This window comes from Agelaius phoeniceus, chromosome 9 (assembly GCF_051311805.1).
Source record: "Agelaius phoeniceus isolate bAgePho1 chromosome 9, bAgePho1.hap1, whole genome shotgun sequence".
NCBI classification, from domain to species: Eukaryota; Metazoa; Chordata; class Aves; order Passeriformes; family Icteridae; genus Agelaius; species Agelaius phoeniceus.
This window is the reverse complement of record NC_135273.1, coordinates 24,256,302-24,268,353: the sequence shown is the minus strand read 5'-3', so window position 1 is coordinate 24,268,353 and position 12,052 is coordinate 24,256,302. Positions and strand designations below refer to the sequence as shown.

The window sequence follows — 12,052 nt, the reverse complement described above, 5'->3', positions numbered from 1 at the left end:
GCGCAGCCCTGCACTGAGCGCATCCCTGCACTGAGCGCAGCCCTGCCCTGAGCGCAGCCCTGCACTGAGCGCAGCCCTGCCCTGAGCTCATCCCTGCAGTGAGCGCAGCCCTGCCCTGAGCGCAGCCCTGCCCTGAGCGCAGCCCTGCAGCCCCGGCCGCCTTTTGGCTGGCACCGCGGGGATGGCCCTGGGCCGGGCACGGTGGGCTCTCCTGGTGCGAGCCATTCGCAGGCTCTCCTGCCACACAGCTCGGCCCGGATCAGGAGCTCAGCTCCACCTTTGGAGAAGCAATTGTGTAGAATGTTCTAAAGAGGAAGAAATTAACAAACGGGCTACTAAAAAACAAACCAAAGCAAAGCATACCGAACAAACCCGGGAGAAAAAAAAAAAAAACCACACAAAAAGTTTAATTTCAGAAATTTCTCCCAGATACTAAGATGTAAGTGGGGCCACACACTCTTCTCTCCTGCATCAGCAAAGCAACACAGGGAAATTTATGAATCAGGTTTAAGTTCACATAGCCAGCCTCACTGGGTTTTGTAGAGGGGATTCCCAGCAACAGTTTTAGCACAGCAGGATTTTTTACCAAACTCTCTTGTAATCGCCAAAGAACATCCCAGAAAAAAGGAGGAAAAAAAGGGGGGCGGGGAAAGCACAGGTATGTCATTAACACATAATTAACGGAGCAGCGTGTTTAGCTTTCATGCAAGGAGAAACAAGAGCACAGCCAACATTTTACAGCGTCTCTACACTGTCAGTCATGCCAAGCAAACGAGTAGCAAAGCTCAAAGGAAAGCACAAACCCGCCCAACCCACCCCTCAACGTTTCTACCCCTAAGCACCTTTCCCAAGGGCACATTCCCAAAAGGGCACAGGTTAGAAAATGCTGGACTTAATACGCTTTGAATCGCCAGTTTTCAAAAAGGAAGGCACTCTGTGGTGTTCTAGGTAACGACTGAAGTGCCCAGCGGTGGGAAGGCCAATAGCTGTTTATTTTCGCCCAGGAGCGAGCGCCGGTGCAGTCTGCGCTCCGGGGAGAGCTGCGGCAGGGACAGCGCGCTGTGCCCGGACAGTCCCGCGCGCTCCGGGCCACCGGGGACAGCCGGGAGCCGCCTCCGCCCCGCGGCCACGGGAGGGCGCTCTGGTCCCTGCGGCGCGGGCCGGGCCAGGGCTGCCCGGGAGCCGGGGGCGCAGCGCGGGCCGCACCTGCTGCGATTGTCCCGTTTCTTGCATTTCCTCACCCCTGGGCAAACCCTGCAGGAAAGCAGCAACGAGTCAAGCTGAAAAGCTCACTCCAGCTTCTGTGCTGTTCCATGCTGCGTTCGGTACAGAATCGCAGAATCGATTAGGTGGGAAAAGACCTCATCTGTGAGCAAACACCACCTTGTCAACTAGAGCATGGCACTGAGTGCCACATTCAGTCTTTTCTTAAACACCTCCAGGGACGCTGACACCACCACCACCCTGGGCAGCCCGTTTCGGTGTCTAATCACCCCAAACTGCCCTAGTGTGGTTCTAGACTATGTCTTCTTGTCCTGCCACTGGCTGCCTGGGACAAAGGACCAATTCCCACCCGGCACACCCTCCTTTCCGGCAGTTGTACAAAGGCATAAGGTTTCCCCAGGCTAAACAACCCCAGCTCCCTCAGCTGCTCCTTGTAGTGCTTGTGTTCTAGACCCCTCAGCAACCTGGCTGCCCTTCTCTGGACTCATTCCAGCAGCTCAAAATCCTTCCCAAACTGAGTGGCCCGGAACTGGACACAGCACTGAAGGTGTGACCTCACTGGTGCCAAGTACAGGGGGATGATCCCTTGCCTGGTCCTGCTGGCCACACTACTGCTGATCCAGGCCAGGGTGGCATTGGCCTTCCCGGACCAGCGGGCACCCGGCTGGCTCGTGCTCAGCCAGTGCCGAGCAGCACCCCCGCTCCTTCTCCGCTGGGCCACTTCCCAGCCACTCTGCCCCCAGCCTGGGCCTGTACAGGCCAAGGGCAGGAGGCGACACTCAGTCCCACACATCGGTGCCGGGCCGCTCCCCGCCCGGACGCGAGGGCAGTGCCCGCCCTGCGCTGGGCGAGGCCGCTGCCCCCGCCCGCCGGGCCCGCCCCGGCCCCGCCTCCCTCAGCCCGGCCTTAGCGGCGGCGGCGCGGCCTCCGCTCACAGCGCGGCCCGGCGGCATGGCGGCGGCAGCGGCGGAGCGCGGCCGCGATGGCAGCTGCCACTTCCAGCGCTCCCGGCTCATCTGGATGGTCGCCATCATCTTCGGCATGGTCGTCCTCGGCGTAAGGAGCGGCGCGGAGAGGGAGGGAGGGAGGGAGATGGGTCAGAAACCGCGGGGTGCGTGGAACAGGTTCCCTGCACCGTCCCCGTGTCCGCGGAAACGCCGCTCCCTAAAATAAACGGGGCGAAAAAGGAAACTGGAGGTGCTGCTTGGGCCAGGCGGGATGAGGCTGGACAGAGCCATGGAGGAAGGCCAGAGGGAGGGAGAAACCAGCTGGTCTGCGCAGGGAAGCGAGGCCGTGGCGCTGGGGGCGCGTCCCGGGCCCCGTCAGAGCATCCCGGGCGCGGCAGCAGCGAGGGCTTGAGGGGCAGGTGCCCGGGAAAGGGGCTGCAGCATTGCCAGAACTGGGAGCTGGGGCACCGAGCATCAGCACAGCCCGCTCCGGGACAGCTGGGGGACATGTCACTCCCTAAGGTGCATTTGCAGGGGAGGGCTTTGGGCGCAGGCTGTACGAACTGGTGGTGTTGGAAAACACAAGAGTTCAGTCACCACGTTGTGTTAATTTCCAAAAACAGACTTCAGCCAAGTTAGTTTGGATTACTGGAGCAGGGATATTAATGGCTTTTTGATGTATCTGGCAAGTTTATGAAAGTCGTCCCTTGACTTTCACACGTTGCGATTTTCTTTCTGTTTGCACAGATTTTCTAAACTTGGGAACCACCACTGTAAAAATTATAGTCAAGGCACGTCAAGCCACTCACAAAACAATTTTTAGGCTGTTTCAAGAAACAGAATGAGCTTTAAATCTTTGGCATAGCTAAATTTACATATAGTGAGAAACTGCAGTGTTGATATAGCAGAAGCAAGGTAAGGCAGTGTGAACTTTGGCCTGGCACTTACCTTAGGTCCCCAGTGGCCTCTGAAGTGCGAAGCTCATCCCTCACTGCCTGTTCCTCTTCCTGGCTTGTGGAAATCAGCATGCACAGTGCTAAACACTGTGGACAGCTCTGTGACATGAGAAAGAAACCAGGAAGGAAATTCTGCATCTCTGGTCTTGGGATTCCTGCTCAGCTTTCTTCTGTGCCCTGTTAAAAATAAACCAAAATCTGACATTTTCTTTTTTAGGGAATGAAAGAAGAAAGATTGATCCCCTAGTTTTAGATAGTTATTCCTCCTAAACAGTGTATTCATGGTTTGGCCTCCTCAGGTCACTTGCCTCAGATTAACTTCTTCAGGACAAAGACAATGTAGGTTTTGCATCTTCCATGTCTAATAGGTAATGAGCTTACAAACTTAAATACCACTTAATGTGCAGATGCACTCTTGGTCCCCAGACAGCAACCTTAAACTTATCCCCTTGGCATCTGGTATGTCAAGGAATAGAAATTTCCTAGTTGGAATCTTTCAAAGGCTACTGGAAGAATATGGTCCTTGGACAAGGTTAATGGAGTGAAAGAACTTAAGTACTATGAATAAATGAGCTCTGAACTCATGGGGCTCAAAAATAAAGCTATTTTGAAGGTTAAATTGATAGTACTTCTACCTTGAAGTAAGATAACTTTATTTTTTTTTTTTCCAGTGGGTAACACTTTGGCCTTCAACTATACCTTATAGTTACTTGGGATTATTTGGTACCTTCCTTAATTATTTAGTGGAACACCACCACAAATGGGTATGCTACGGGTAAGTTATATTTGACTGTGTAATTATTTTGCCTCTCTCTGACTCCTGTACTTAGTCTGTATTAACAAGCTTTCCTGTAACCCAGTTGTTAATTAGATTTAAAGAGCTCTTCTTTCAAGCTCATTACAATTAAGGGTGTGGGGTAATAAGTATGTAGAGGACTAGACAGGCTAAGACCAGTTTGATAGTTTAAAAATTCAACTTCGAATTTGGCATCACTGATGGTTTAACAAGAAAGGGAAAAATGTTAAGGTACTACTTTTGATGACAATTATGAGTCCAAAGTTACACTTGTACCATCTACTGCAAGTCTTTTTCTTCTTCAGTTGTTACTCGGCAGTCCAATTCTTTCTTTAGGAATCTTTTTTATACAGCTTCAGTTAAAGAACATTTTCTACCCTGATCCTCACTTCTCCTGATCTACATGAGAAATAACCTGCTGAACAAACTGCATAGTGCTGTTTTGCTGGGTTACAAAACTTAGTTTTTGCTACTGTAATTAACAAAAGAGCCAGAAAATATTTGCTTGAGCTCACTGGCTTCCTGTAAAGACACAAGTCAGTAGGGCTTTCTTGTTTATTTTATGTATCATGTAGAACCTTCATCTTTTCTCAGAGCATCTTTTGCTTTAGCAAGGTATTTAATTGATCCTAACTGAATATATTATATATTTTTTTTCCTACAAAAGCATCTAGATAAAAATTTGTAGGCCAAGTGTGGCTTATCAAGTCACATTATATGTTCTGAATCTATACACACAGTTGTTTTCATAGAACTAAAGCTGTAAAAACTTAAGTAGCTCCTTAGGACCACTAAAAATACTTATGTAAGTAAAAGGATAGATTTTGCATGCTTAATTAAGATTAACTTGTACTGCTTTCACTAAGTATTTGCTTTTTGGCTTAATCTGATGGCTGAAAATTTCGGAAGCCTAGTGGATGCTTCAAATGGCAGGTCAAGGCTTATTGCACAGAACAGTTGCTCTGATTTTCTCAGTGGGCTTCAGTTCCTTTTAAGTGTACACTTGTGGGGTTTTTTCAAGATGAAAAACACCCCTTCCTTTCTAGGTTAAAATAGGTTGTTGCTTCAGTGCTTCCAGATTTATATTCTCTGCATAATGCATCTTTGATACAACAGTCTTCTCCCTAATTTTCAGCAACATAAACCATGTTTTCTTTCCACCAGGTTCTGGATATCCTGGTTGATTCACATAGTGGAAGCCCTCTACGGTATTAAGTTATGCCAGTAAGTTGTTCCCTCCTCTCACTCCAACACAGGTTCTCTGCAAAGGATTTCTGAATCAAGTAACATAAGCTACAGACTGGTGGTGGTGGCTCTCAGCAGCAGTGAATTCAGAGGATGCTGGTAAAACACTTGCTGCAGTGATAATTTGCTGTCCTCCACAGTTGGTTGCTGCCACTTCTCCCAGTGGTTACTGTTGTGCAGGGCAGCAAAACCAAGGGCTGGCAACTTGCAGAAGTGGCAGCAGCAAGGTTTGCCAGAGCTTGTCTGTCAGCCTCTGAACTCCCTGTTCACTGGGTGACACTGCTGCTCAGGAGGCAGAGGGAACAATAAATAGATAGTGTAGAAATAGTCCGATAACTTCAGGTGTTAGAGTTTTATCAGATGTTACCCCATCAGGATTGCAATACTGCTAATTACACACTTGAACAATCACACTTGTATTGTGGGAACACAGCTGGGCACTTTCATTTGGGGACTCTTTCAGATCTACTTGCATCTGCAGGTCCCTGGGATAAAATCCTGGAACTAGTCAGACCATACAAGCAAGGCCATCTGAGTCTTAGGTTAGGATAACCACATACCTGGAAAGGAGTGCTGTCCAAACACATCCTCCTTCTATTCACTTGTGGTTGCAGTAGTTCAGAAGAATGTAGATACTCATTGGGTTCTCATGCTCTGCAGAGTCAGGCCAGTCTGTTTGCCATGATGGGTTCCCACTTCATCTGGGTCATTCACTGCTGTCTGTCCCAGGCTTCTCAGGTGACAACTCTTGGAAGCAACAGGATTTTGTTTCATGGAACACTGCATAAGTTGTTTGAGTTTTTGGTTTTTTTTTTAAGATAGTAGAATATGGATGAATAATTTCTGCCTTCAGAAGGAGAGTTAATAAAAATTAATTGTTTTTCAGACTCTCATTTTAAGTCAGAGTGTGCAAATAAATGTGTATCTGGGCCTAAGGCAATTCTTTTAATTATGAGGAAACTTGACTAGCAGTGAACATACGAAAGGAGTGTATTGTAATTAATTTTACTAATGAAGTTTCACAGACTAGTGTTAAAACCCACTAAAAAAAAAAGCAGAGATGGGCTGCCCATCATCATCTCATCAGGAGTGCTGCTTTAGATTACCTAACAATTGTACTTCTGTGAGCACCAAACACCACTTATTTTTACTTATGTAGAAGTTATGTCTTCTTGGCAACATCACAAAGGAGGCACAAAGAACACTGTGAGGACTCAGATACAAATTTGTTAATCAGCAGTAGTACTGTCATTGGCTCTTGGCCTGTATTGCTGCACATGGTCTATTCATTAAGCTTTTCTTGTAGCAACAGGTAAACTTCCTAAGCCCTTGTTCTCCAGGTTTTGCACTAATTTGAAAACACTGCAGCTGGGATTATAAACAAAATACCCACAGCTATGGAATTGTTTACAGGAAATGTGAAACCCCTTGGGTTTGCTGTTGTGTTTATACTTGTTCCTTTCAGTAGGAGTACTTCTCAAGAACAACGGAGGAGAAAATGACATTTTCTGTAACATACAGAAAAAGTCACGTATGTTATATTGAAACTAACTAACATAGAAAGGTCTCTTCTTCATAAATTAGGTGAAGTGCCTTCAGCCCTATTACCTGTCTTTGTCTAGCCACAAGCTCAGGTACCAGTGTTTCTCCATCCCCCATCACACAGTCATTGTCAGGTCTCTGCTCTGCCAGCATAGTCTCCTTTGACTAACAGTCAGCAAGAAATTATATTCAGACTTGTGTATTAAGATCAGTATTAAGCTACTCCAGTTTCTTGCTTCTTTGCACACCAACTTCTGGGATAAGTCATTTCAAATAGGACAGATGGAGATTGTAATTTATATATTGTTGAGGAAATTGTATGCATAGAATGTCTGAAAGAACTTTTGTTCAATAGATAGCTTAAAATCCTATAAAACCACAAGAACTGGTATGTTTAGTTAGCACAAAAAATTTCTCAGTAGATGGAAACTAATGTGCTGAACTGAAATGTTCTAGTCCAGTCTGAATCTCAAGGATGGGTAGAGATAGCTAACCTTACTTTCTAAGTACCAGTACAGCCTGCAGGAGCATAAGTTTTTTGACACATTTTGTGTTTTTGTTACAGAGCTAAAGGAATCACTGACCCAGCTGTTCAGTTTCAGTGGTTTGTTCAGACCCTTTTATTTGGATATGCTTCCTTCGGTCTCCTGGTATCTTACAAGCCTGCAGACAAGAAGCAGTACTAGAAGACAATGCAAGAGGTCACCTCTCACATACCTAATCTCATTTTTCTGAAAAGACCCCACATACATGTCTAGGTGCTGTAATTAGCTAAATTACATTCCTGCTGCATGATGCAGTGCCCTTCTACCCAAGCCACTCTCCTCTTACTAAGCAACACAATTAAAATTCACAGGGCCCTGTGGATAGTTCACTAGAAAATCAACTTTTCAGTCTTAGCACTGCTAAATTTTAATCCTATTTGTTATGCAAGAAGCCAAAAGTTGCTCCTCTGCAGATTTTGACATGTGTACTCTGTCACTGACAGCTGGTAGCAGTGGTTGATAAATCACCTTTTCTTGAGGAGAATTGTCCTTCTGCAACAGGGAGGGTTATTGACAGCCACAAGGCAGCTTGCACCTGTTTTGTAATAGGATTTAAATTTACCTATATTTTCTCTATGGGACTGACACTGTTGTTAAAGCCTGCTCTTTGCACTTTGTTTTGTCTGCTAACTTTGTTCCACAGAGGACAGACCACTGTACTGCTGCAGGCACATTGAAAAGACCAGATCTCAGCTCAGGCTGAGGGACAGTGAGCTTGGATACATGAAGCACTTTAACTTGGTTTAATACAAGTGCCTTAAAATTCATGCAGCATGACCTCATCTTTGTAATGAAGATTTTAAGTTATGAGTTATTATCATATAAAGTAGCTTTGAGGGCAGCTTTTTTGAGAAGTGATTTATTACCCAAATTAAAAAAAAATCGATCAAAAATCTAGCTGAAAAGTTGATATTTGGCAATGAAATTATAGGCAGTGAATAAACATATACCACTGGTTCCCAGATGCTGGCCTTTAAAACCTAAGGTTGAGTGACCATCCTAAGCACATCTCAAGAGTATTTCCTGTATGTGTAGTGAGTCTTCCATCAGATTGTCTTTTACTTTTGAATCTTTGAACAAGAATTTAGCCTGTGTAGTTTCAGCACTTTTAAAAGGAATAACTATTTAAAGTACTAACTCTGGTGTGGGGAGAAGTTTTACCATGCCATTTGCCATGATACTGTTCTGGAAGAGGGAGTAAAAAAAGGTTGTTCTTTACCCTCCAAGAGCTCCACAAGGTGCTAACAAGTAACTTTGTGCAGTACCTAGAGGCTGTAGCACTTCGATGTGGGAAGCCTTATTCAAGCACAGATACATAAAGTTTTTGCTTTCAGTGGGTACTAAAAGCGTAGAGAACAGAAGGGTTTGAAATGGTGGTTTGTTTGTCTTTTGGGTGTTGTTGTTGTTGTTGTCTAATGGCAAACTGTTTAACTTAAATATTTTATAGAGAAGTAGAAACTCATTTAGTGACTAGAAATCCAACAGGAATGTCAAGAGCCTGAGCTATGTTTTACTGTGTAACCTTTTGTCTTAGTCTGTGATCCTGGAATAAAGATGTTAAAAAAGTGAATAAGTTGTTTTTAATACATCCTAGAAATAAAATGCCATACAAAATACATAGACACCTTCTTGACACCCATATCAGTGTTTCATATTAGAACATGCAGAATCAGCTTTCCAGAGTAATTCCCATCACTGATACTACACTGCCTTCCCCTCCCAGGCCAGGCTGCACTCCAGGCACTGCTCAGGCTCAGTCCCAGCCCTTTCCACTGGGCTCTGAGTGGCTACAGGCAAATCACAGCTCTGAGAAGTTAACCACATCCTGTCAGACTCCCTCTAATTAGACAGGCAGTGCCAAAGCTTCCTCAGTGCAGCCCAAGGACGCTACAGTAGAAAATAATATGTACTGCCTTAGATAAAAAATTGGCTAAGTTTTTTTGAAGCCTCTCTGGGATTTTTGTTTAGCATGACAATTTTCAGCAGCTTTCTCCATGGAGGTTGGTGGGCATTGCTTACAAAGGATTCTAGAAATGCAACTCCCAGGTATTCATCCACCTTCAGACACTTCCTCTCCCCAGCCTTTGCTTCAGAGCAGTTCAGTTTTAACATTTCTTTTAAAAAAAACAAAACACCCCCAAACATAAAAACCCAAACAAGAAACCAACCAGTGTTTGCTGTCAGCCTCTGTCAGAGCTGTAAACAGCACAGATGCTTGTTTGCTGAAGTTTTGGAGGCTTCACAATGCGATCCCAACTGCAAACCTGAGGAGCCTGGGGTAGGTAATGCTGACTGGCCTTAAGGAAAGGAACAAACCCACAGCATGACAAGACTGAAAATAATATTGAGATATCGTTTCTGAGTAAGTGTTTATAGTGCCCTGAACAGCACAGTGAGATAAATATACCCTTAATATGTTACAAAATTATTTTTAAAAGCCAGTAGGAGCATGAATACAGGTCAGCACCTCACTCTGCTCACAAAGACACATTCTTGGCTTTGTCAGGCTTTCTGGAAATGCTGCTGGTTATACCAGGCATAAGCATTTCTCCAGTCTAGTCCTAGTAATAAAGGATTACTCTTAATCACTTAGAGCAACTCTCCACTGCAATGAAAATGTCCTTTCCACAAGAGAAGGGCAGAGCAACACAAGTGCAGCCTGTGTTCCCAAGGGCTGGGCTAGGTGTCAAACCACCTCCATCGGCACCCAACCCACCCTGCTTGCAAATTAACTAATTCACTGTAACAAAGTATTTCAAAATATTGCTTCCCATTGAAAGGAAACCCCAATGAAACATACAGAAGAGCTTTTACTGTTGGAAAAGACCACTAAATAAGAAGGTAAATCACCAGGAAAGCTAAGATGACATTAATAAAGGTTTTTCAGGATGGATATTTCTGCCAATTTGGCTGGTCACAACACTGAAAAATAAATACTGTTTAGACATCCGTTTCAAATTGGAAAGAAGAAAAAAACCAACCCTTGCTATGAAAGCTAAGTGCAAGACTGTGTATGCATTATATTAACAATGTAAAGTAGATGCCAAGAAAATTTAAAAAGCAACCGTGCCTGTTTTTTCTAGACATACTAAAAACCACCCCCATTCATTATTTATTCAGCCTACACTGGTGATCAAAACGAATAATTTCATACAAGTCAGAACCACCTCACTTAAAACAGCACTTTTATGCTGTGATTGCTTGGTAGCTTCGTTGCAGAAGAAAACAAATAAAGCACCCCGATCCATTTTCACCTTTAAATCATAATATATGGAAATGAGTGTAATTTACTCAAAGTCAGGCTATCCAGATCGGCACGTTTGGCAAATCACTGCTCAAATCAAGCTCTGTTGAGGAGACCTGGCTGTGTAGATCAGGACATGCAGCATCAGCTCAGAAACACTGTAGAGCCTGGACAGAAGCAGTGAGAGGTCTCCCACCCATTTTCAAGAACTACTTCTAAAGCTTTCAGGGCTGTAGCTCATTTTTGTGAGGGAATGATGAAAAACTTTTCTCACAATCTCAATATGTTATCTTGCTTTGCCTCTTTTTCATGCAGACCTAGATTTTTGTAAACACAACAGGAGCTGACTGAGCCAGACTTTGGAAATACCCAAGTGCTGGTTAATTAGGGACATTTAATTTGTGCTGGGGCTGGGTCCCCTGCAGAGCAGCAGAGCCTGCTGAAGCTGGGGGAATGGCCTCCTTGGTCACTGCCATGGTGAATTAGACCACTATAGGCAAGTCCCACAGTCTGATATTTGTGAGCATTCTGGTACAGTCTCTTTATGCAAGAGCTACATCAACAGCTCAAGAAATTACCATAGCTTGTTGAAAGCAAAAGAAACAAAATCCCTCAGTACTCCCTTTCCTCCTGCTTTTCAGAAATGCAGTAATAATACGGCACAATCCATGTACTGTGCTAGACCTTACACAGTCCCTGCAACTCCAAACATACCTACAGCACATGCATGAGGGGAAGGAGGAGGGGAGAGGAGGAAAGAGGTGTAAGGAACATTATTGTATCATTTATCAACATTCTTTGAGACCATTTTCACAAAGGAAAACCACACAGGTGCCCCTTGTGGGAATACACAGGGTGACCAGTTTACTAAGTTTAGCAATTACACAATTTAAAATGTCCTAAAGACACTCTAGGCCTCTTATCAAAAGGAAAACCACGTCCTTCTCCAAAATTTAAAAAGTGTGAAGGATAGGGATTTTCACAGTTGCAATCTGCCCTGGCAAACCCCCCGGCCCCCCAGGCAAGTAAACCAGAAGTAGATCAGAGGGCCTGCATTTAGAGGAGCTTTCAGACATCAGCAGCACAGGACAAGCCTCCTGTATCCTTTGTGTGGGTGCACTCAGATGTGACTCATCTGGCTGTGTCCTTAAGGACTCCTGCTTTCTTTTGACTGACAGGCTGTATGGGCTTAGCTGTATGGGATGTTGATCATTACTGACATACTTCACAACATCCATATTTGATTAGAGTATTTTCCAAATACTGCCACCAGTTTTTGCTGCAGCTTTAAAAAATAAATAAGTGCTTTTGAACAATGGGAAATTCATCAGCTCAGGAGCGCACAATGTACTGAAGGATTCCTCCTCCTCTGAGATGTAGCAAAAGTTTGGGAGCACATGAATGCAAAGATTTGTAACAGAAAAAACTCTAAAAACTTCAACACTCTATACATGGCAGAATGCTTGCAGTTAAACAAACTGCAGAGAAAGTGACAGGAGAACAAAATCCATCCAATAGATGACTGTCAGGAATTACAGCCCAGAGTGTTGCAG

General features: G+C 44.7%; 1 protein-coding gene across 1 annotated transcript; it reads left to right on the top strand.

Moving 5' to 3' along the window:
* The first annotated feature begins 2,096 nt into the window (after window positions 1–2,096).
* Window positions 2,097–8,828, top strand: TMEM254 (transmembrane protein 254). Its single transcript, XM_054637377.2, has 4 exons — window positions 2,097–2,280; window positions 3,799–3,902; window positions 5,088–5,147; window positions 7,276–8,828. Exons 1-4 carry the CDS (start codon window positions 2,176–2,178, stop codon window positions 7,394–7,396), a joined length of 390 nt encoding a protein of 129 aa, XP_054493352.1. The 5' UTR covers window positions 2,097–2,175; the 3' UTR covers window positions 7,397–8,828.
* Window positions 8,829–12,052: the final 3,224 nt, after the last annotated feature.